This window comes from Mobula birostris, chromosome 3 (genome assembly GCF_030028105.1).
Source record: "Mobula birostris isolate sMobBir1 chromosome 3, sMobBir1.hap1, whole genome shotgun sequence".
Classification (NCBI taxonomy): Eukaryota; Metazoa; Chordata; class Chondrichthyes; order Myliobatiformes; family Myliobatidae; genus Mobula; species Mobula birostris.
In genome coordinates, this window is record NC_092372.1 from 18,122,387 (window position 1) to 18,149,242 (window position 26,856).

The 26,856-nt window shown below is 41.1% G+C and overlaps 1 protein-coding gene across 9 annotated transcripts in view; it reads right to left on the reverse strand.

The window, feature by feature from the left end:
* Positions 1-319: 319 nt before the first annotated feature.
* Positions 320-26,856, reverse strand: part of amacr (alpha-methylacyl-CoA racemase) — a 94,768-nt gene continuing 68,231 nt past the window's right edge. For all 9 annotated transcript variants that reach the window (XM_072252281.1, XM_072252279.1, XM_072252278.1 and 6 more), the window contains one exon: positions 320-2,477. In XM_072252281.1, the coding sequence (XP_072108382.1) occupies positions 2,068-2,477 (410 nt within the window). In that variant the 3' untranslated portion in view covers positions 320-2,067. The remainder of the gene's footprint in view (positions 2,478-26,856) is intronic.

Genomic DNA, 26,856 nt, shown 5'->3' on the forward strand with positions numbered 1-26,856 from the left:
CAACAGTCTTGAGAGTTAAGAGAATGGTGCAAGAAACGAAAAAAAACATCCAGTGAGCAGCATTTCTGTGCGCAAAAATACCTGGTTAACGAAGGAGGTCAGAAGAAAATAGCCAGACTAGTTCAAGCTGACAGGAAAGTGACAGTAATTCAAATAACCATGTGTTCTCTGATCTCTGATCGCACAACATACTGAATCTTGAAGTGAATGGGTTACATTGGCAGTTGCACTCCTTTACCTAATAAAAGTGATCACTGAATGTATATCACTGCAAGCAAAGCGCTTTGTGTTTCAGAATGAAAACTTGTCAAAATTTTGTAAAGTTAAAATGAAATGTTTATTTTTGAAAGCATGTTAATTTGATTATATATTTACATTAGGTAACATTTGATACAACTGTGTTAATTTGGTTACATTAATAACGTTGCGGAATTCCTTCATTATATCAATGTCCTAATTTTTATTGGCTAGGCAAACTCAAAGGTTTTAAGGTGGATAAGTCATCTGGACCAAATGGACTACATCCCAGAGTCCTGAGAGAGGTTGCTGAAAAGATAACAGATACATTGGTCATAATCTTTCAATAATCACTTGATTCTGGCATAGTACTAGATGACTGGAAGATTACAAATGTCACTCCACTCTTAAAGGGAGGAAGACAAAAGAGAGGAAATTATCGGCCAGTTAACCTAACCTCAGTGGCTGGGAAAGTGTTGGAGTCCATTAAGGACGAGGCTTCGGGGCACTTGGAAACTAATGATAAAGTAATTCAAAGTCAGCATGGTTTCTGTAAAGGGAAATCTTGTTTGACAAATCTATTAGAGGAAGTAACAAGTAGGGTGGACAAAGGAGAGGCAGTGGACATCATTTACTTGGAATTTCAGAAGGCATTTGATAAGGTGCCTCACATGAGGCTACTTAACAAAATAAAATCCTATGGTGTTACAGAAAATATATTGAAATGGATAGAAGAATGGCTGACAGGCAGGAAGCAATGAGTGGGAATAAATGGGGCCTTTTCTGGTTAGCTGCCAGTGACTAATAGTGTTCCTCAGGGGTCAGTATTGTGACCACTACATTTCATATTGTTTGTCAATGGTTTAGATAGTGGAATCGATGCCTTTGTGACAATGTTTGTGGATGATATGAAGATAGGTGGAGGGGTAGGTAGTGCTGAGGAAGCAATGTGATTGCAGCAAAACTTAGACGAATTGGAAGAATGGACAAAAAAGTAGTAGATGGAATACAGTGTCTGGAAATGTATGATATATGCATTTTTGGTAAAGGAAGAAAAGTGCAGACTGTTATCTAAATGGGAAGAAAATTCAAACATCAGTGGTGCAAAGGGACTTAGGAGTCCTCATGCAAGGCTCCCTGAAGGTTAATTTACGGATTGAGTCTGTGGTAAAGAAGGCAAATGCAGTATTGGCATTTATTTCAAGGGGAATAGAATATAAAAACAAGGAGTTAATGCAGAAACTTTATAAGCTACTAGTGAGGCTGCACTTGGAGCATTGTCAACAGTATTGGGTTCCTTATCTTAGAAAGGATGTATTGTCATTGGAGAGTCCAGAAGAGGTTTATGAGGATGATTCCAGGAATGAAGGGGTTAACATGAGGAGCATCTGCCAGTTTTCCACTTGTACTTACTGGAATTTAGAAGGATGCATGGGGATCTCAATGAAACCTATTGATGATGAAAGGAATAGATAAGGTGGATGTGGAAAGGATGCTTCCTATGGTGGGAGTATCCAGAACTAGAAGTCACAGCCTCAAAATTGTGGGGCAACCTTTTAGAACAGAAGAGGATTTTTTTTTTAGCCAAAGAGTGGTGAATCAATGGAATGCTTTGCCACAGACTGTGGCGGAGGCCATGTCCGTGGGTATATTTAAAATGGAAATTAATAGATTCCTAATTCCTCAGGCAATCAACGGATATGGTGACAGGGCAGCTATATGGGGTTGAATGGGATCTGGGATCAGCCATGATCGAATGGCAGAGCAAATAGAATTTGTTCTGTTCTATATCTTATGGTCTAATATAATTAAATGACAGATATAACAACATTACAAATTAGATTTTGATCCTCTACATTCAATAACTCCAGCAGACAGCAGCATATTTATCTGTTCTTTGGTGAAACCATATTCAGTTAATACAAGTTGTGTGTGTTCTCCCACTTCTGGGTTTCTTCCCAGATTGACAGTGGCTGGGGTCCGGGAAAGGACAGGGGCTGGTCGGGGGCTGACTTGCCCATTTTCATCGGTGACAAAAGATCCCCTTTCTTGGTTATGTGGATGATTAGCAGCTTCTTCAAATGACAAAACAGGAGTCACACATGCATCAGTCCCATCAAAGATCTTACACCACTGCTCTTGACTTTTTGTGGCAAAGGCTTCTGCAAAAATTCTCTTCATCTCTGGCCAGTCAGACTGGCTCATCTGAGGAGCAAGTTTGGCAGAATCCAAGCCAAGACCTATAATGATAAATAAGACCAAATTAATCTCAGAATTTGTAGAACATATATTGTAAAATCTGCATGGAAAATAAGGATTAAAGATCAAGGATCAATCATATACATTTACATGTACAGTCAATTCTGGTTAATACATCCAGATCAGTACATTTTGGCCCAATTAAGCGGCTGCCCTACTTAGCCGAAATTTCATGGAAATAGTTAAAAAGATATATAAAGCACAAACTATTGTTTAACTGAGTAACAAATTATGTATTTAAATGAAATGCAGAGCAAATTAGAACACTACCAATACTACTACAGTACTATAAAATTGTGTATTAGTTCCTAATAGCTGTGGATGGAGGAATTCTCCATAGAGACTTCCAGGGGCAACACGTTAACCAGAGCCATGATTGCATCCTCCAAATCTTCATTTTATTGTAACATTCAAGATAATCGTCAATAGCTTCAAATTCATCATTGTTCCTAACTTGCTAAGGGAGTGAAATCTTTTCATTTTCACTCTCAGCTGTTTCTGGCATCTCCAAGCCTTAGTGCTTGAAACTGCAGTGAACAAAACTGTTCAGAATTATGTTACTGCTTATTTCTCACCAGTAGACAAAAAAAATCACTGCTTTTTGAATACAAACACACACAGCTGACGCCATTTAAAAACTGTCCTGCCGAAGGGTTTCGGACTGAAACGTCGACTGTACTCTTTTCCTAAATGCTGCCTGGCCTGCTGAGTTCCCCCAGCATTTTGCGTGTGTTGCTTGGATTTCCAGCATCTGTAGATTTTCTCTCGTTTGCTTTTTAAAAACTCTTCACTCTAAGCATGGTGTAGAGTCTAACCGGCACTCAAGTGCACGCGACTGGCACTAGTTAGAAAATAATTGGCAAGTCTCCTGCCCTGCTTAAGCAGCATTGTGTCCCAATGAAACAAAGGGAATCCCAGATATTTTCTCGATTAGTATTTGTTCTTTAGGAGTTGTCCCAAATAAATGGCTGCCCCAATTAAAGTGAATCCACTGTGTTAGGAATGTACTGCGGTGTATTTGTCAGGGTGCAATACGCAATGAAAAACAGCATTCTACAATTACAAATCATCATACAAATTAAGTTAGAGGTTAAAGCACAATTATGGAATAAAATGTTTATAAATACCAGGATGTAAAAGAGAATCTAGTGCTTTCCTAGTGTATATGACAAAAAATTCTTATTGAGCTTCTAGCCGGGTACAGGTATCAATTTTACCTGATGTTTTGATGACAAATTGATGTCCTTGTCCCAACATCTCTGAAGGAATGCTAAAGAACAAAGAAGCCTCACCTTCTCTTTATGCAATGATTCAAAGCATCATCCCTGATGAAGATGACAGAGTTTGCCATCAAAACGTCAGTTATATTGATTATCAATATCTGTACCTGGCTGGAAGCCCAAGCAGCGTTTATTCGTTACCAGCGTGTGATTACAATGTAAACAGCATTATAAAAAGTGGAGTCCTGATAAAGGGTCTCAATTCAAAACATCAACACTTTATTCCTCTTCATAGATACTGCCTGACCTGCTGAATTCCTCCAGCACTTTGTGTGCATTGCTCTGGATTTCCAGCATCTACAGAATCTCTTGTGTTTATAAAAAGTGGTTTAAAGTGTTTACATTGCATTGAAGTGACTGAAGTAATATATAGAGGGAGGAGCTATTATGATTAGTTGACCAGATTAACACTCTGGGGGAAGAAAATTATAAGATAGCGTGTTTTTTTTTGTTTTAATAGTCCTATAGCACTTTCCAAAAGGGAGCTCTTGGAAAAGGCAGTTTGCAGGATGGGTGTCTGCAATGATTTTTCCTGCCCACTTCTTTGTCCTGGACACATTGATAAATAATCATTGTTACCTAATTCATTTTTCTTTATGACACAGGAGAAACCACTTAGTCTGCAAGTGTGGGCCAGCTTCCAGAGCAGTTCTATTTCCTCCTTTCATTCCCTTTAACCCACAAGATCATTAACTCCAGCCAGTGACCTTGCTACCCGTCTGCGCCGTAAGTAATATAAACTAGCCAATAAACCAAGGTATCATTGTGATGTACTGTAGGAAGAAACCAGGAGTAACACATAAAATAATTCTCTGGAAAAAACGTGTAATCCCCACACAGCCGAGGATTAGGAACATAAGCACCTTGATATATTTCTAAATAATCCAATATTAACATTTGGTAGAATGGCAAGGCCTGAAGACTGACAGGTTAACACAAAGTGCGAAGTGTCAGTTTACGTAAGATTAGTGCTCATCTGCTGGGATCAGTATCAACTGCACCAGTTTTAGGAGGCACAATGTATACTGTCCTGACCCGTCACAAAAATAGATGGGGCAGACATTTTCCTCAGTGATCAATATCTTTTTCTGTAACCTGCATGTTACAGCAATACAGAATGGAAAGGCAAACAACAAGCAAGAATGTACAATTCAAAGGACATTATTTTGTATTTTGTTATGGAGGAAAAATATTGGCAAGTGTCAAACTAATGTTGTTTTAATTTTAAGTCACTAATTTTTCACATACATCTTCATGAAGGATTCATGAATGTGTTATAATCACTTCAAATTCACATGATTATTAACTTATTAATATTCCTGTTATATAATAAAGATTTGTACTCATTGAATGGATAGAGATCATAATGATACTTCAAATTTTAATTTATTTCCCAGTGCTCTCTTTTATCATAAAACATGTAACATCTTATCTGTATAAAAGAATGTTTCAGTATTATTTTAAGAATAGGAATGATATGCATTAATACACCATCCAGTGCTGAGACCAACATTAACTTTTTAACCTAAAGGAATGTAAAATATGCTAACATTTGCAACCAGGAAGAACCTCATCTGGTGTAATTTTTAAGAATCAGAATCAGGTTTATTATGACTGGCATGTCATGAAAGTTATTTGTGGCAGCAGTACAGAGCAATGCATAAAAAATTACTATATTAAAAATAAGTAATGCAAAAAGAGAGCAAAGAGTGAGGTAGTGATCATGGGTTTATGGTCTGTTCAGAAATCGAATGGCAGAGGGAGAGAAGCTGTTCCAAAATGTTGAGTGTGTCTCTTAAGGCTCCTGTACCTCCTCCCTGATGGTGGAAATAAAAAGAGAGCATGTCCTAGATGGTGAGGATCCTTAATGATGGATGGCACCTTCTCGAGGCATTGTCCATTGAAGATGTCCTTGGTGGGAAGGCTAGTGCCCATGACGATTTTTATTAAGTTAGATTTAAAAAAACATGACAGAGAAAGGTAAGATTAGTAGGATTAGTTTCTCCTTTGGTCATTGACAGGGGCTCTGTGCGCTGTCAAGAACTGATCTTGAAGTTTTTAAATACCGTATTGTCCTCAGATTTCCCTCTCTAGTTTGATTGAAAACACTAAAGGATTCTATGGGTATATTGCATCATTTTATAGAAAATAGAATATTGAACATTGTAGCACAGTACAGACCCTATGGCGCACAATTTTGTGCCAAGCTTTTAACCTACTCTAAAATCAATCTAACATATCCTACATAACCCTCCATTTTCTATCATAGTCATACTTTATTGATCCCACGGGAAATTGGTTTTCGTTACAGTTGCACCATAATAATTAAACAGTAATAAAACCATAAATAATTAAATAGTAATATGTAAATTATGCCAGGAAATAAGTCCAGGACCAGCCTATTGGCTCAGGGTGTCTGACCCTCCAAGGGAGGAGTTGTAAAGTTTGATGGCCACAGGCAGGAATGACTTCCTATGACACTCTGTGCTGCATCTCGGTGGAATGAGTCTCTGGCTGAATGTACTCCTGTGCCCAACCAGTACATTATGTAGTGGATGGGAGACATTGTCCAAGATAGCATGCAACTTGGACAGCACCCTCTTTTCAGACACCACTGTCAGAGAGTCCAGTTACATCCCCACAACATCACTGGCCTTACGAATGAGTTTGTCTACTTAAGTGTTTCTTAAATATCCTAAATGTATCTGCCTCTACTACCACCCCTGATGGGGCATTCCACACACCCACCAATCTCTGTATAAAGAACCTGCCTCTGACATCCCCCTACACTTTCCTCCAATCACCTTAAAATTTTGCCCCTGGTATTAGCCATTTCCACCCTAGGAAAAAAAGTCTCTGGCTCTCTACGTGATCTATGCCTCTTGCCATTTTGTACACTTCTATCAAGCCACTTCTCATCCTCCTTCATTCCAAAGGGAAAAGCTCTATATTGCTCAACTATCTTCATGACACACACTCCCCAATGCAGGAGGAACCCCGGTAGATCTCATCTGCAGCCTCTATTAAGCTTCCATATCTTTCCTATAATGAGACGACCAGAACTGAATACAATATTCCAGTGTAATATAACCAATGTTTTATAAAGCTGTAACATTACCTCATGGCTCGAATTCAATCCCCGATTAATGAAGCCGCCACCAAAATAATGCAGGATGAAGTGTAACAGCCACAAAGGAAGTGCAATTTGGGTAACAAAGAAGCTAACAAAATTTATTTATTGAGATACAATGTGGAGTAGGTCCCTGTGGCCCTTTGAGCCATGCAACCCAGAAATCCCCAATTTAATCCTCATCTGTGGCACCTTGTCAAAGGCCTTGTGAAAGTCCAAATATAGAACATCCACTGCATCCCCTCCCACCAATCAGCCAATGCCCTAACCATGCCAGTAACTTTCCCATTGTACCATGGGCTCTTAACTTGGTAGCAGCCTCGTGTGGCACCTTGTCAAAGGCCTTCTGAAAGTCCAAATATACAACATCCACTGCATCCCCTTTATCTATCCTGTTTGTAATCTTCTCAAAGAATTCCAACAGGCTTGTCAGGCAGGAATTTTCCTGAAGGAAACCATGCTGACCTCATACTATCTTGTCCTGTGTCACCAAGTACTCCACTATCTCATCCTTAACAATTGACTCCAACATCTTCCCAACCACTGAGGTCCAACTAACTGGTCTTTAATCTCCTTTCTGATGCCTTCCTCCTTTCTTAAAGAGTGGATTAACATTTGCAATTTTCCCGTCCTCTGGCACCATGTCAGGGTCCAATGATTCTTGAAAGATCATTTCTAATACCACCACAATCTCTAGTGCTACCTCTTTTAGAACTGTAGGCTGCAGTTCCTCTGGTCCAGGTGACTTATGTAATTTTAGGTCTTCCAGCTTTTTGAGCACCTTCTCTCGTAACAGTAATTGCACCCACTTCTCTTCCTTCACACACTGCAACATCAGGCATGTTGCTCGTGTCTTCCACAGTGAAGACTGATGCAAAATACTCACTTAGTTCACCAGCCATCTTCTTGTCCCCGCTATTATTTCTCCTGCCTCATTTTCTAGTGGTCCTATATCCACTCTCATTTCCCTTTTATTTTTAACATACTCGAAAAAACTTTTACTATCCACTTTGATATTATTTGCTAGCTTGCTTTCATATTTCATCTCTTCCCTTCTAATGATTGTTTTAGTTGCTCTCTGCAGGTTTTTAAAAACTTCCCAATCCTCTACCTTCCCACTAATTTTTGCTTTGTTGTATGCCCTTTCTTTTGCTTTTATAATAGCTTTGACTTCCCTTGTCAGCCATGATTGTACTATTTTACTATTTGAGTATTTCTTCATTTTTGGAAAACACGTCTTGTACCTCCCTCACTTTTCCCAGAAACGCACATGCCATTGCTGCTCTGCTGACATTCCTGCCAGCAGCTCCTTCCAATTTATTTTGGCCAACTCCTCTCTCATACCACTGTAACTTCCCTTACTCCACTGAAATACTGCTACATCAGACTTGACTTTCTCCCTATCAAATTTCAAGTTGAACATAATCATATTGTGATGACTGGTTCCTATGGGTTCTTTTACCTTAAGCTCCCTAATCGCCTCCGGTTCATTACATACCACCCAACCCAGTATAGCCGATCCCCTAGCAGGCTCAACGATACCTACTCTAAAAAGCTATCTCATAGACACTCAACAAACTCACTCTCTTGAGATCCATTACCAACCTGATTTTCCCAATCGACCTGCATGTTAAAATCTCTGATGACTACCATAACATTGCCCTTTTGACTCGCCTTTGCTATTTCCTGTTGTAACCTATGGTCCACCTCCCAGCCACGTGGAGAGGCCTGTATACAACTGCCATCAACGTCCTCTTACCCTTGCAGTTCTTAACTCAACTCACAAGGATTCAACATCTTCCGATCCTATGTCACATCTTTCTACTGATTTGATGCCATTCTTTACCAGTAGAGCCACACCACCCCCGCCTACCTTTTATCCCTCTGATATGACGTGTAACTTTGGACCATAGGACCATAAGATATAGGAGCAGAAGTAGGCCATTCAGCCCATGGAGTCTGCTCCGCCATTTAATCATGGGCTGATCCAATTCTTCCAGTCATCCCCACTCCCCTGCCTTCACCCCATACCCTTTGATACCCTGGTTAATCAAGAACCTATCTGTCTCTGCCTTAAATACACCCAATGACTTGGCCTCCACAGCTGCATGCGGCAACAAATTCCACAGATTTACCACCCTCTGACTAAAGTAATTTCTCCCCATCTCCGTTCTAAAAGGACGTCCTTCAATCCTGAAGTCGTGCCCTCTCATCTTAGAATCCCCTACCATGGGAGATAACTTTGCCATATCTAATCTGTTCAGGCCTTTTAACATTCAAAATGCTTCTATGAGATCCCCCCTCATTCTCCTGAACTCCAGGAAAAACAGCCCAAGAGCTGCCAGACATTCCTCATATGGTAACTCTTTCATTCCTGGAATCATTCTTGTGAATCTTCTCTGAATGCTCTCCAATGTCAGTATATCTTTTCTAAAATAAGGAACCCAAAACTGCACACAATATTCCAAGTGTGGTCTCATGAGTGCCTTATAGAGCTTCAACATCATATCCCTGCTCTTATATTCTATACCCCTAGAAATGAATGCCAACATTGCATTCGCCTTCTTCACAACCGACTCAACCTGGAGGTTAAACTTCATGGTATCTTGCACAAGGATTCCCAAGTCCCTTTGCATCACCGCACTTTAAATTCTCTCCCCAACTAAATAATAGTCTGCCCGTCTATTTCTTCCACCAAAGTGCATGACCATACATTTTCCAACATTGTATTTCATTTGCCACTTCTTTGCGCGTTCTCCTAAACTATCTAAGTCTCTCTGGAGGCTTTCCGTTTCCTCAACACTACCCGCTCCTCCATATATCTTTGTATCATTGGCAAATTTAGCCACAAATCCCTTAATACCGTAGTCCAAATCATTGACATACATCGTAAAAAGCAGTGGTCCCAACACTGACCCCGTGGAACTCTACTGCTAACCGGCAGCCAGCCAGAGTAGTATCCCTTTATTCCAACTCTCTGTTTTCTGCCGACCAGCCAATGCTTCAGCCATGTTAGTAACTTCCCTGTAATTTTATGGGCTCTTATCTTGCTAAGCAGCCTCAAGTGCGCCTCCTTGTCAAAGGCCTTCTGAAAATCCAAGCACACCACATCTACTGCATCACCTTTGTCTACCCTGCTTGGGAACTGACATTCAGTTCCCAACTACAACCATCCTTCAGCCACGATTCAGTGATGGCCACAACATCATACCTGGCAATCTGCAATATTACAACAAAATCATCTACCTTATTTCTTATACTATGCGCATTTAGGTACAACACCTTGAGAACCGTATTTGCTGTCCTTTCTGACTTTGCATCCCTAATGATTTGATACTCAGCCTGTTGGCTGCAACTAAATCCCATCAGCTGCCTGCCCTTCCTGACAAACTGACTGCACGCTATCTTTACTTCTAGCATCTGCAGAATCTCTTGTGTTTATCTGTTTATACTGGGGCTGGCTAGTTCTGATATATGCCAATCTTCTATAAAGTGACTTAATTCTTATTTTGCTTTTCAGAACAGTGCCAGGTATACAAATGAGGAGAGAAGAAAGAGTTAAGTAGAAGAACAGGAAACAACAAAAGAGATTTGGTCAGCATGGGGCAGAAAGGACTATGTGATTATGTGGGGGAAAAAATCACTTTGACATTTGGACACCTGGTCAATGTGAGGGTAGGAATATAATTGCAGCAATTTCCAGCTGAAAGCAGCTGCATCACACTGTGTACATCACTCCTCCAACCCAACTCACATGATCCCTGACACTGAGACACATGTGTATTTGAGATAGTGGGGGCTGGGGAGAGAAGGCCAATACTCATAGTTGTGAACCAAATGATTAAGGTAATTCAGAAAGCAAGCAAGCAAGCATTAAGAACCAAAGAAACAAGCAATGCCTTAAAGAAAATAAAACTTCAGCAAGGCCTTTGACAAAGTCCTGCTCAGAAGGTTGGTTAAGAAGGTTCAGTCACTTGGCATTCAAAATGAGGTGAAATTGGATTCAATGTTGGCTTAGTGGGAGAAGCTAGAGTTATTTCTCTGACTGGAGATCTGTGATTAGTGGTGTGGTGCAGGGATCTGTGTTAGGTCCCTTGTTGTTTGCCATCTATATCAATAATCTGGATGATAATGTGGTAAATTGGATCAGCAAATTTGCAGATGATGCCAAGATTGGGAGATTAGGGGCATAGTGCACAGCAAGGGTGACTATCAAAGCTTGAGACAGAATCTGGACCAGCTGGAAAATATGGGCTAAAAATGGCATATGGAATCTAATGCAGAAAAGTGCGAGGTATTGCATTTTGGGAGGGACAAACCCAGATAGGACTTGCACCATGAACTGTAGGGCACTGAGGAGTGTGGTAGATCAGAGGGATTTGGGAATACAGATCCATAATTCCTTGAAAGTGGCATCACAGGTAGATAGGGTCGTAAAGAAAGATTATGACATATTGGCTTTCATAAGTCAGAGTATGGAGTACTGGAGTTTGGATGTTATGTTGAAGTTGCATAAGATATTGGTGAGACTAAATTTGGAGTATTGTGTGCAGTTCTGGTGACCTACTGAGAGGAAAGATATCAGTAATATTGAAAGAGTATAGAGAAAATTTACTAAGATTTTGCTGGGACTGGAGTCATTAAGAATGGTTGAATAGGTTAGGACTCTATTCCTTGGAGTGTAAGAGAACTGGGGAGGGGGATTTAATAGAGGTGTACAAAATTATGAAGGCTTTTTCCACTGGTGGGTGAAACTAGAACTAGAACTAGAGGTCATAGGTTAAAGGCAAAAGGATAAATATTTATGGGAAACCTCTTCACTGAGAGTGGTGTGAGTGCAGAACAAGCTGCCATTGTCAGTGGTGGGTGTGGGTTTCGATTGTAACATTTAAGAGATGTTTGGATAAGTACACGGATGGGAGGAGTAAGACGGCTATGGTCCAGGTGCAGGTCTATGGAATGAGGCAGAATAACAGTTCAGCATGGACTAGATGGGCTGAAGGGCCTGTTTCTGTGCTGTAGTGCTCTATGACTAAATACATATATAGAAAATGAGTCGACATTGCCTTATAATTGGCAGGACAATCAAAGCATTGTCTGGGAAGTGTATACAGAAATGTATAAAAAGGTAGGCAAAGAGATGATAGGAATAACTCGAGACCAGTAATTCCAGAAGTCCTCAAGTCTCTGACTGGGAGAATTTGCCACGGCCAAGTTCATCTAGTGTGGGTAAAATATAAATAAAATTAACATATCTTTGAAGTTGTGAAATTAACAAAAAGAATTGTGAAATACTGAATTGATTCCACAACCTATAGACTCACTTTCAAGGTCACTACTACATATATCTTTGATATTATTTATTTGTATTTGCACAGTTCAATGCAAATTTATTATCAAAATACATACAACCCTGAGATTCATTTTCTTATGGGCATTCATAGTAAATCCAAGAAATGCAATAGATTTAATTGAAAGATCACAAAACAAAAATGCTTCTATACCTCTTGCTCAATGGTAACTTTAGTACAAGCGTTTGTAGATTTGTACCCTAAAGTAAGGCATTCTGATCTTGGGCAGTTTTTCCTTAGGTTTTATCCTATGAATCACTGTAAACAAAGCACCCTCAAACTGGTATTGACTGGCTCTTATTACAGCCACAGTTGGATCATGGGTGAGTTTTGGGCTGGCCTTACTCCACATATTCCCTATCCCAAAGCCATGAATGAATCCAGAAATGTTTCCAGGTTTTTGCAGAATGCAAGCACAATTATGGAAATATGCAAGGACAGGTCAAAGCTGTAGGCCCTGACCCCAGTCCCCAGACACCATGCAGCTTTCCAATAGAAGCAGAACGTAAGGGTGCTGAAGTAATCCATAGGTTATTTTAATGAGGCATTCTTCCAGGGACTCAACCACCTGGCCTGTCTGTAAACCAGATGGACCCTAGTATGTAACCATAGATTATTACCAGCTTAATCAAGTCACTCCTACTGTTTCTACAATCCCTGCAACTGTGATCAGACTAAGTCCTCAGGCTAGCTATTTTACTATTCTGGACATTAGTAATGGTCTTAGATCGTTACACAGATAGAGATGGAGGACCTTCACTGCTGCCCTAAATACCAGCAGTGCAACAGACATTAAGTTAGGTTTTCACCACTTGGTCAATCAGCTTTTAATTTCCAGGTTCAGCAAAATACCTAAACTTGTTTACCACAACTCTTCCTCCATTTTTCCACCAACATTTTGCTAAGGGACTGCAATCTTCTTGTCCCAAGTGCCTGTTTCAGTATGTAGATTGCATACTACTACAAACCGATAATGAAGACGAACTTTTTCATCTTGGTCAGTGAGCTGTTACTGCATTCCTCAGGATTTATAAATTAACCCCGAAAATGGCTCAAATTATGAAAACACAGGTTTCGTATTTGGGGATTACTGTCATGAAAAAGAAACACGAAATTTAACAGAAATGTGGGACTTTTTTGTTAAATTAACCATATTGATGTTTCTTCCCTCCACATTTTTTGGGGTTAATCGATATTGATGAAACTATAGAACACTACTGCACAGTAGAGGCTCTTTGGGCCACAATGTTGTGCTGACTTTTTAACCTTCTCTACTATTTACTTTCCCTCCTACACAACTTTCTATCTTTCATTTCTATCATCCATTTTTCTATAATATCATTCTATCTAAGAGGTTCTTAAATGTCCCCAGTATATCTGCCTCTACCACCGTTCCTGGCAGGGCTGGCCATGCACCCACCACTGTAGAAAATATCCTAACTTTGACATTCCCCATATACTTCCCTCCAATCACCATAAAATTATACTCCTTCATATCAGCCATTCTGCTCTGGGGAAAAAAAGTCTCTGGCTATCCATTCGATCTATGCCTCTGATCATCTTGCATACCTCTATCAAGTCACCTCTCATCCTCCTTTGCTCTAAAGAGAAAAAGCTCTAGATTGCTTAACCTATATTGATAGGACATGCTCTATAACCCAGACAGTATCCTGGTAAATCTCCTCTGTAGCCCTTCTAAAGCTTCCACTATAATGAGGCGACCAGAACTGAATGCAATATTCCAAGTGGTCTAACCAGTTTTATAGACATTACCTTGCAACTCTTGAACTCAATTCACTGACTAATGAAAGGCAACACACCAAGCGCTTTCTTAACAACCCCATCAACTTGTGAGGGAATTTTGAGGGATCTATGGATGATGACCCTAGGATCCCTCCGTTCCTCCACACTGCTAAGAATACCGTACTGCTTTTGCTGATGGTTTTGGTATAAAAGCAGCACTCTTTGCGTTACTTAAAAAAAAAGCCTGGCTGTTGACCACCCATCACACCAACACCTTGGTTGCTGACCGTAAATGTGTTTTGGCGTTTTTTGGGGCCACAACAGCCTTTTGCCACAGAAGTAGCGATAGCAGATCATACGGTGTCCGCTCATCTAAATAATTTGTGTGATCTATTAACCATAGGAGAAAGTTAAGTAGAACTGGAAACAACAATAAATAGTGTGAAATGGAGGGGCTATGTGAACTGGGATCGCACTGGCATTTGAAGCCCAAGTTCATATTAGTTAGACAATGCAATTGCAGTACTTTTCCAGCTAAGACAGCCTTACTGCACAGTGAACACAACCAACCTCACCTCCCAACAACACTGTGAAATACACAAAATACTATGTATCAGGAAAATCTGATAAACTATACAAGTTTAAATTCTGATAACTATGGGGTATCAGGTGGGTAAGGTGATTATACACCCCAGTAGTACTTTGAGAGAAAAAAAAACAAGCACATATATGGAAAAGAAGTTGACTTATAGACATATAATTGGCAATAAAGTCCAAGCAATGTCTGGAAAATTTACAAGCAGATGTACAAAATGATTGGCAGCAGGAACTCGAGAGACCAACGACTGGTGAAGACCTGAATTCTCTGACTCAAGACTCAAGACTCTGAATGGGAGAAACAGTCATGGTATCGAACCATTGCCAGGTTCAGCTGCAGTGGATAAGACCCAAACAGACTTAGTGAGTTTTGGAAATTGTGAAACAAACTAAAAGTGTTGAAGAACTATTAAGTTTTAGGTAATGAATCTTTGAATTGTTTTAACTAACCATGATTAATACACTTCACAGACAAAGTAATTGGCGAGGTATGTCTTGTGTTGCATTTAACTGACAACAATATGTACCCCCAATAACGAAAACATTATCAGCTGCCACAGATACTGCCCATTTTTCTAACACTGCTGGTGTATTAGGGAAGGAAATTCTCATTCATACCTGGGGTGACTCCAGATCCAAACAAATGTGGTTAGCTATTAAATGCACTCCACGATGTGATTGACTTCATGGCTGTGAAATCACTTCTGTGAACTTCAGTTCTGAATATTATTTGCTCACTTTTATTGTTTGAACAAATTTTCTCCTGCATACTGCGTGTCGAGGGTCTTTTTTTGAATGTGTTCTATTGAGTTTGGAGTCATAGAAAAGTACAGCACAGAAACAGGCCCTTCAGCCCATCTTCTCCATGCTAAACAATTCAAACTGCCCTCTCCCATCAACCTGCAGCAGGACTCCTATATACCTCTATCAACCATGTACCTATCAAAATTTCTCCTAAATGTTGAAATTGAGCTTGCATGTACTGCTTGCACTGGCAGCTCATTCCATACACTCTCGACGCTCTGAGTGAAGATATTTCTCCTCATGTTCAACCTTAAACTGTTCACCTTTCATTCCTAACCCATGACCTCTAGTTGAAGTCCCACCCAACCTCATTGTAAAAAAGTCTGCTTCCATTTACTCTATCTATACCTTCATTATTTGGATACCTCTAACAAGTCTCCTCTCAATCTTCTACATCGCAAGGAATAAAGTCTTAATCTATGGAATCTTCCCATATAACTCAGGTCCTCCAGACCCAGTAACACCCTTGAAAATTTTCTCTGTACTCTTTCAACCTTATTTACATCTTTCTTGCAAGTAAGTGACCAAAACTGCACACAATTCTCCAAATTAGGCGTCACTAATGTTTTATACAACTTCAACATAACATCCCATCTTCTTTACTCAATACTCTGATCTATGAAGGCCAATGTGCCAAAAGATTTCGTAATGACTCTATCAACCTGTGGCACCACTTTCAATGAATTATGGACTTGTATTCCCACACTCTTTTGTTCTACTACACTCCTCAGTGCACTGAGTAAGACCTACCCTTGTTGGTCCTACTGAAGTGTAACAGCTCACACTTGTCTGCATTAAATTCCATCTGCCTTTTTTCAGTCTATTTTTCCAGTTGGTCCAGATTCCGCTGCAAGCTCTGATAGTCTTCTTCACTGTCCACTACACCCCCAGTCTTGGTGATACTCGCAAATTTGCTGATCCAGTTAACCACATCATCATCCAGATTGTTGATATAGATGACACACAACAATGGACCCAGCACCGATCCCTGGGGCACTCCACTAGTCACAGGCCTCCAGTCAGAGTTAACCATCTACTATCACTCTCTGGCTTCTACCCCAAAGCCAATGTTCCATCCAATATATTGCCTCAGTATGAATGCTGAGCAACTGAATGTACTTGACCAACTTCTCATGCGGGACCTTGTTAAATATCTTTTTAAAGCCCATATTGACAACATCCACTGCCTTGCCTTTATCAATTTCCTCGAAAATCTCTGAAGATAAGTTAGACACAATTTACCACGTATGAAGCCATAGTGATTCTCCTTAGTTAGTCCATGTCTTTGCAAATACTCATATATCCGGGTTCCTCAGAAAACCTTCCAATAACTTTCCCACACATAAAATGCTGGAGGAACTCAGCAGGCCAGGCAGCATCTACGGAAAAGAGTAATCGATGTTTCAAGCCAAGAACCTTCCGCAGGACTGGAAAAAAAAGAGCTGAATAGATTTAAAAGGTGGGGGAGAGAGAAGCACAAGGTGATAAGCACGTGGTGAAGAGTCGGCTGGCCATAGAGATCACAGAGGGGGAGCTATGAAAGAGGGTTTCTTTGTGTTTCTCTCCATCTTTCAAAAATGCATTTCTTTTTAATCTACAGCTTTTTTTCTCCAATCTGCTGAAGGGTCTCGGCCTGAAACAACTGTACTCTTTTCCACAGATGCTACCTGGCCTGCTGAATTCCTCCAACATTTTGTGTGTTGCTTGGATTTCCAGCATCTGCAGATTTTCTCTTCTTTGTGATTGGATTACTACACTGCGAAGTCTCTTCTAGGAATGCTACCCTGAAGAAGTTTAAACCTTCCCTTCAAGAAGAGTTCACTGAAACCCTCTCTCACTGCTCCCCCTCTGTGATCTCTGTGGCCCTCTGACTCTTTGACCACATGCTTATCACCTTGTGTTTCTACCTCTACCCACATTTTAAATCTACTACTCAGCCTTTTTTCTTCAGTCTTGCTGAATGGTCTCAGCCCAAAATGTTGACCGTACTCTTTCCACACATGCTGCCTGGCCTGCTGAGCTCCTCCAGCATTTCGTGTGTGTTGCTTGGATTTCAGCATCTGCAGATTTTTTCTTTAGTGACTGAATAACTTTCCCACTACTGATTTCAGGGTCACCAGCCAGTAACTTCCTGGTTTATTTTTAATGCCTTTATTAAACAGCAGAACAATATAGGCTAACCTTCAATCCTCTGGTACCTCACCTGCTGCCAAGGATGATTTAAATATCCCCGACAATTTCTGCACTTACCTCCTGTAGGGTCCGAGGGAACACCTTGTCAAACCCAGGGCAGTTATCCACGCTAACTTGCGTAAAAACAGCAGACACCTCCTCCTCTATAATCTGTACAGGGTCCATGAAGTTGATGCTGTTTTGCCTCATTTCTTTAGACTTGGTGTCCATCTCCTCATTCAATATGGTTGCAAAAAATTAATTTAAGATGTCTCCCATCTTATTTGGCTCCACACATGATCTTCCAGAGGCCCAATTTTGTCCCTAGCAATCCTTTTGCTCTTAACATATCTGTAGAATCCTTTAGGATTCTCCTTTACCTTGTCTACTAAGGCAATGTTATGACTTAATTTAGCCCTCCTGATTTCTTTCTTAAGTGTACACTTGCATTTCTTATATTTCACAAGTACCTCATTTGTTCCTATTTGCCTATACCCGCTATACACCTCCTTTTCTCTCTTAACCAGGACCTCGATATCGCTTGAAAACCAAGGTTCCCTACACTTGTTATACGTACGATAGAAGAAATAGGGGAGCAGAATTAGGCCATTTAGCCCATCAAGTCTGCTCTACTATTTCATCATGGCTGATCTTATTTTCCTCTCAGCCCCCAGTCTCCTGCCTTCTCCCGGTATCCCTTCATGCCTTGACCAGACATGAATCTATCGCCCTTTACCTTAAATACACATAAAGATGGCCTCCACAGCTGCCTTTGCAAAGAATTCCACAGGCTCACCACCCTCTGGCTAAGGAAATTCCTCATCTCCATTCTAAAAGGACGCCCCACTATTCCAAGACTGTGCCTTCTGGTCTTAGACTCCCCACCATAGGAAGCATCCTCTCCACATTCAAGCCTTTTCACCATTTGATAAGTTTCAATGAGGTCACCCTTGGTTCTTCTGAATTCCAGTGACTACAGACCCAGAGCCATCAGATGCTCTTCATATGACAAGCCATTCAGTCCTGGAATCATTTTCGAGAGGGTCCTCTGAACCCTCTCCAGTTTCAGCGCATCCTTTCTAAGATAAGTGGCCCAAACCTGCTCACAATACTCCATCTGAGGCCTCGCCAGTGCTTTATAAAGGCTCAACATTACATCTTTGCTTTTATATTCTAGTCCTCCTGAAATGAATGCTAACATTGCATTTGCCTTCCTCACCATAGACTCAAGTTGCAAATTAACCTTTGGGACTCCTGCACAAGGACTCCCAAGTACCCTTGAACCTCAGTTTTTTTTATTTTCTCTCCATTTAGAAAATAGTCAACTCTTTAATTTTTTTCTACCAAAGTGCATGACCATACACTTTTTGACACTGTATTCCATCTGTCTCTTCTTTGCCCATTCTCTGAATATGTCTAAGTCCTTCTGTAGCCTACTTGCTCAAAACTAACAGCCCCTATAGCTATTTTCATATCGTCTGCAAACTTTGCAACAAAGCCATCATTCCATCAGCAGCCAGTCAGAAATGGCTCCCTTTATTCCTACTCTTTGTCTCCTGCCAATCAGCCACTGCTTCATCCATGCTAGAATCTTTCCTGTAATACCATGGGCTCGGAGCTTGCTAAGTAGCCTCATGTGTGGCACCTTGAAAATCCAAGTATACAACATCACCCGATTCTCATTTGTCTATCCTGCTTGTTACTTCTTCAAAGAATTTCAACAGGTTTGTCAGGCAAGATTTTTCCTTGAGGAAACCATGCTGACTACGGCTATTTTATCATGTGCCTTCAAGTACCCTGATACCTCATCCTCGATAATTGACTCCAACATCTTCCCTACTGCTGAGGTCAGACTAACTGGCCAATAGTCTCCTTTCTTCCGCCTCTTTCCCTTTTTGAAGAGTGGAGTGACATTAGCAATTTTCCAGTCTTGTGGAACCATTCCAGAATCTAGTGATACTTGAAAGATCATTACTAAAGCTTTCACAATCTCTTCAGCCACCTCTTTCAGAACTCTATGGTGTACACCATTTGGTCCAGGCAGACCTTTCAGCTTCTCAAGAACCTTCTATCGATTTATGGTAAATTCACACACCTCATGCCCCCTGGCACCTGGAATTTTCACCATACTGCTGGTGTCTTTCACAGTGAATACTGATGCAAGATACTTACTCAGTTCATCCGCTATTTCGTTGCCCTCCCCCACCACCTCTCCACCACCATTTTCCAGCAGTCCAATATCACTCTCGCCTGTCTTTTACACTTTATGTATCTGAGTAAAGTTCTGGTATCTTCTTTAGTATTATTGGCTAGCTTACTTTCATATTCCAGCTTTATATTCTTTCTGACTTTTTAAAGTTGCCTTCTGTTGGGTTTAAAACGCTTCCCAATCCCACTAATCTTTGCTTTATTATATGCTCTCGCGTTGGCTTTTATGCTGGCTTTCAATTCTCTTGTTAGCCATGGTTGTGTCATCTTTCCTTTAGAATACTTCTTCCTCTTTGGGATGTATATATCCTGTACCTTCCGAATTGCTTCCAGAAATTCCAGCCATTGCTGCTCTGCCATCATCCCTGCCAGTATTCTTTTCTGATCAATTCTGGCCAACGCCTCTCTCACGCCTCTGCAATTCCCTTTACTCCATGGTAATACTGATGCATCTGACTTCAACAACACACACACACACACAATGCTGGAGGAACTCAGCAGGCCAGGATAATCGTCGTTTCAGGCTTAGATCTTTCAGTTGTTCTGCATCTGCAGATTTTTTCCTGTTTGCCATTTGTCTTTAACTTCTCCTTCTCAAATTTCAGGGTGAATATGATCATATTATGATCACCTCTCCTCAGGGTTATTTTACCTTAAGCTTTCTAATCAATTCTGGCACATTTCACAACACCCAATCCTAAATAGCTGATCCTCTAGTGGGCTCAGCCAAGAGTTGCCCTAAGCAGGCACTCTAGAAATTCCCCCTCCTCTTGTCATCGTGGCTATCCCTCAAGGTCGAGGATGATGGTCTTCGTTCTGTTGATCTACTTATGGGCTCTTAAGTGGCTTATGAGTCCAATCTTGGCTTTGAAAGTTCTTCCGCATTCAGGACAGGTAGTTCCAGATGGCAGATTGGGCTTTAGTTGTGGCTGCATCTCTTTCCATTTTCTTCTCTTTTCTTCTAATTCTGCACATCTGTTAGCTTCGAAAGTTGCTGCTCCTTCTCGGATGATGGCTTGCCAGAGTTTCCTGTCCCTGGCATTAGTTTCCCAATTGTTGATGTCGATGTTACATTTCTTCATGTTGGCCTTTAAGACGTCTTTGAATCTCTTCTGTTGTACGCCTCTTTTATGTTTGCCTTCTTTAAGCTGGGAGTAAAAGATTTGTTTTGGCAGCCGTTCGTCTTTCATCTGAACAACATGACCACTCCATCTTAGTTGGATCTTGATGACGTAGGCTTCAATGCTTGTTGTTTTTGCTTCATTTAGCACACTGACGTTGGTTCTTCTATCTTCCCAGCTGATATTTAAAATGTTTCAAAGACAGCGTAATCCAGCACCAATCTGATTTTCCCAATCTATCTGCATAATGAAGTTAATAATAGGCATCCGTTAGTCTCGTGAGACCATGGATTTGCACCTTGGAAGGTTTCCAGGGTGCAGGCCTGGGCAAGGTTGTATGGAAGACCGGCAGTTGCCCATGCTGCAAGTCTCCCCTCTCCACGCCACCGATGTTGTCCAAGGGAAGGGCACTAGGGCTGATAGAGCTTGGCACCGGTGTCGTCGCAGAGCAATGTGTGGTTAAGTGCCTTGCTCAAGGATACAACACGCTGCCTCAGTTGAGGCTTGAACTAGTGACCTTCAGATCACTAGACTGATGATGCCTTAACCACTTGGCCACGCACCAACTAAAGTACCCCATGACTATTGAAACATTGCCCTTTTGGCATGCATTTTCTGTCTCCTGTTGTAATTTTCAGGCCACATCCTTACCACTGTTTTGGGGTCTGTATACAACTCCTATCAGTGTCTTTTAACCCTTGCAGTTCCTTAGCTCTATTCACAATGATGCAACATCAATCCCACCCTTTTCCAATGATTTGATTTGGGGGAATGGCCACAGGGGTACTCTCACTATCTGTTTAACCCCTTTCCCCATCTTGACTGTCACCCTGTTTGTGTCCTGCACCTTGAGTGCAACTACCTCTCTATATGTCCTATCTATCATCCCCTCAGCCTCCCAATTGATCCAGAGTTCACCCAGTTCCAGCTCCAACTCCTTAATGTGAAGTGTTAGAAGCTGCAACTGGCTGCACTTCTCGCAGATGTAGTCGTCGGGGGCACTGGAGATCTCCCTGCCTTCCCATTTCCTGTAAGTTCCTTCTTTGCTTTGTGGCTGCCTGTAAGGAAACAAACCTCAAGGTTGTGTATAGGGTACATACTTTGATAATTAAGGTACTGTGAATTATCACAGTTTAAGACCATTTATGGAAGGACAATAAACACTGGTGTGCTGGCAATGCTTGCATCCCACAAATTAATAAGATTTTGCAGCAAAATTTCCTGCAAATTACTACTTGTCTGCAGGTCTGTCTTTGTAATCGTAAACTTTCTGCTCAGGATCTCCCTGATATGACAACCCTGCAGCTTGTCAACTGGGCTGCTTGTGGGTAGTTCACAGTAAGAAGCTGCACAACTTTAAGAAATAGATTCCATCTGATTTCTCTGACTCCAGGTGTAGTTCCAGAGACCTTGAATTCAAAAGCCATGAGGTAATGTCGCAGCTCTATAAGACTCTGGTTACCACAGTTGGAGTATCGTGTTTAATTCTGGTCACCTCAATATAGAAATGATGTGGAACCTTCAGAGAGGGTGCAGAGGAGATTTACCAGGATGCTGCCTGAATTAGAGAGCATGTCTTATGAAGAAACGTTGAGCAAGTTTTTCTCTCTGGAGCGAAGAAGGATGAGGTGACTTGAGAGAGGTCCACTAGATAATAGGAGGCATAGACAGAGTGGACAGCTGGACACTTTCCAAGACAAGGGGACTTAACTTTATAGTGTTGGGAGGAGAGTACATAGGGGATGTCAGAGGTAGTCTTTTTTAAACACACAGAGAGTGGTGGGTATGTAGAATACCCTGCCAGGTGTGGTGCTAGACTAGAGGCAGATACATTAGGAACGTTTAAGAGAGTCTTGGGTAGGCACATGGGTGAAAGAAAGATGGAGGACAATGTGGGAGGGGAGGGGTAAAATGATCTTGGAGTAGGTTTAAAGGTCAACACAACATCATGGGCCAAAAGGCCCATACTGTACTGTATTGTTCTGTATTCTAGTTAGACTACATGATTTCTTATTTAGAGTTTGCTTTTCACGATGAAATTACAAGGGATTTTTAAAAAATACTGAATTCACCTGTATCAACTCTCCATGTCTGCATAAGCCAGTATATTGATGGCACATTGGCCTTGATAAATCAATGTATTAAGTACAGAAGATGGGATATTATGTTGAGTTGTATAGCACATTGGTGAGATGTAATTTGGAGTATTATGTGCAAAATTATGAGGGGTATAGATAGGGTAAATGCAAGCAGGCTTTTTCCACTGAGGTTGGGTGGGACTACAACCAGAGGTCATGGCTTAAGGGTGAAAGGTGAAAAGTTTAAGGGAAACATGAGGAGAAAGTTCTTCACTTAGAGGGTCATGAGAGTGTGGAATTAGCTGCCAGCACAAGTGGTTTATGCAAGCTCAATTTCAACATTTAAAAGAAGTTGGGATGGGTACAGTTGCAAGAAAAATTTTGTGAACCCTTTGCAATTACTCATACAATGTGGTCTGATCTTCATCTAAGTCACAATAATATACAAATACAATCTGCCTAAACAAATAACATACAAACAATTGTACTTCTTGTCAATACTGAGTAGACCATTTAAACAGTCACATTCTAGATTCAAAAAAGTATATGAACCTCTGGGGTACTGCCTCTACAAAAGCTATTTGGAGTCAGGTGTTCCAATCAATGAGATGAGATTGGGGGTTGGGTTGTAGAGGTGCCCTGCCGTAATAAAAAGACACACAAAGTCAGGTTACTGACAGAGCCCGCTCTTCTCTAAAGACCAGTAATGAGCACAATACCTCAATCAAAAAGACTTTCAGAGGACCTCAGAAGAAGAGCTGTAGAACTGCATGAAGCTGGAAAAGGCTACAAAAGCATTTCTAAACACCTGAGTGTTCATCAGTCCACAGTAAGAGAAATTGTCTACAAATAGAGAAAACTCTATACTGTTGCAACTCTCCCTCGGAGTGGACATCCTGCAAAGATCACACCAAGAGCACAACGTACAATTCTGAAGGAGTTGAAAAAAAAAACCAAGGGTAACAGCAAGAGACCTGCAGAAACTTCTAGAACTTGCTAAGGTCTCTGTTCGTGGGTCCACAATAAGAAAAACACTGAACAAGAATGGTGTTCATGGAAGGACATGATGTAAACCACTGCTTTCCAAAACAAAACATTGCAGCACATCTCAAGTTTGCAAAATACAAACCTGGATGTTCCATAACGCTCCTGCATCAATGTTCAGTGGACAGATGAGACAAAAGTTTAACTTTCTGGCAGAAATGCACACTGCTATGTTTGGAGGAAAAAAGGCACCACACACCAACACCAAAACTTTATTCCTACTGAGAAGCATGATGGAAGGAGCATCATGGTTTGGGGCTGCTTTGCTGTCTCAGGGCCTGGACAGCTTGCAATGATTGAGGGAGTAATGAATTCAATATTGTATTATTTTGCAGGAGATTGTCAGGGTATCGGTCTATCATCTGAAGCTTAATGGAAGTTGAATGATGCAACAAGAGAATGATCTGAAACACAAGAGTAAATGAATAACAGAATGGTTTAAAAAGGAGAAAATTCATGTTTTGAAATGTCCAAGTCAGAGTCCAGACCTTAACCCAATTGGAGATGCTGTGGCATGACCTGAAGAGGGCTGTTTATGCAGGGTATCCCAGAGATATTGACGAATTGAAGAAGTTTTATATGGAGGAATGGTCAACAATTCCTCCTCACCCGTTGTGCAAATCTAATCAGCAGTTACAAGAAACTTTTGGTGGAGGTTATTGTTGCCAAAGTAGATTCTACCAGTTATGAAATACAAGGGTTCACATACCTTTTCCAGCTTGGAGTGTGAATGATTAAATAATGTGTTCAATAAAGACATGAAAAGTACAATTGTTTGTGTTTTAATAGTTTAGGCAGATTGTGTTTGTGACTTAGATGAAGATCATACCACATTTTATGAGTATGAATGCAGAAAACTAGGTAATTGCAAAGGGTTCACGAACTTTTTCTTGAAACTGTACTTGAACAGTAGAGATATAGAGGGCTATGGTCCAGGTGCAGGTCATTGGGCTTAGGTAGTTTTAATGGTTTCGACATGGACTGGATGAGACAAAGAGCCAGTTTCTGTGCTGTACTTCTCTATGACTATAATCAGCTTCACATTCACAGAAAAATAGTATTATTTATATGTCGACACACATCTTTCATGAGTGGTATAGACAGGGTAAAGGCAAACAGGTTTTTTCCACTGGGATTGGCTGAGATTAGAACTAAAGGTTATGGGTTAAGGGTGAAAGGTGAAATGTTTAAGGGGAAAGATGAGAGGGAACTTCTTCACACAGAGGGTGGTGAGCGTGTGGAATGAGCTGCCAGTGGAAGAGGTAGATTTGGGTTTGAATTCAACATTTAAGAGAAATTTGGATGTATATGTAGATGGGAGAGGTATGAAGGGTGCAGGTTCACAGGACTAGGCAGATTAATAGTTTAGCTCAGACTACATGGACCAAGGGGCCTGCTGTAGTGTTCTTTGTGGGTGGTGGAGTGGAGATACGTCTCTACCAAAGGAGGTGTAAGGCTCTCCTTTCCTCTCCTAGCCTGCAGGTCACCCTTGGGTGAGGCGTAGCACCCACCCCGATCAGAGTCATGGGAAGCCATGGGAACAGGTGGTGGACGGTCGTATGAGCAGCTGGTGCATATCACAAGTCCTGGTTATCCAACCACTGACACCAGGCAGGCAACCTCTGAAGAGTATTGATAATGACTGGGGTCACCCGTCTTGCAATAGCAAACCACTTCTGTAGAAAAATTTGCTATGAACAATTATTGTCATGAGAACATGATTGCCCATGTCATACGACATGGCACATAATCTTGATGATGATGAATGTTCTCCAACTCTATGACTACAAATTAGGATGTGGTTGTGAATGCGTTCTTCCTGTACTACAAATGCAAAACGAATAATCCAAATGTGTTTGATATTCCTCTATACAGTCAAACCAAGAATCACAATGATTAAGTTCAAGAGACATGTAAATAGGCAATGCATGGAAGGAAATGGTCCGAATACAAGCAGATGGGATTGGTGTAGATGGGCAAAAAGAGCATTGTGGACATTGCGGGTGAAAGATCCATTTTTGTGCTGTATGAATCTATGGCTCCATGAAAACCAGTCACATATTAAGTACCTAGCCAGGCACAAGTTACTCAGGATCATTTGAGAATAAAATCAGTTGAATATGACCTGAGGTGAGTTGCCAGATCATGCAGTTAGCTGCTGAGAAACCATATACCCACGCACATATTAGTAAGGGAGAAATCATGAAAAGCACAATAGTATCTGCATTGCTTCAGAATCTTTGCCATCAGTTCCAAAAGAAAACAAGAAACTTAAAAGCAATGCACACAAAAAATGCTGGTGAACGCAGCAGGCCAGGCAGCATCTATAGGAAGAGGTACAGTCGACGGTTCGGGCCGAGACCCTTCGTCCCGGCCCGAAACATCATTTGTACCTCTTCCTATAGATGCTGCCTGGCCTGCTGTGTTCACCAGCATTTTTTGTGCGTGTTGCTTGAATTTCCAGCATCTGCAGACTTCCTCGAGTTTGCGTTTTTTAAAATTTGTTTTTAAATTTAAATCTAAAACTCCAACAATCCACTTCCTAATATTTTCCCCAACATTGTGATAGATCAGCATCTTCCTATGCTACCTTTAAACTCACCAGGGCTCACATTATTTCTCTCCCTTTAAACTCACCAGAGCCCCGTTCCCTTGCTCCCTTTAAACTCGCCAAGGCCCCTATTCCCTCGCTCCCTTTAAATTTGCCAGGGCTCCCATTCCTTCGCTCCCTTTAAACTCGCCAGGGCCCCTGCTTCCTTTCTCCCTTTAAACTCACAAAAGGCCTCCATCCATGCTCTCCCTTTAAATTCACCAGGGTTCCTGTTCCCTCGC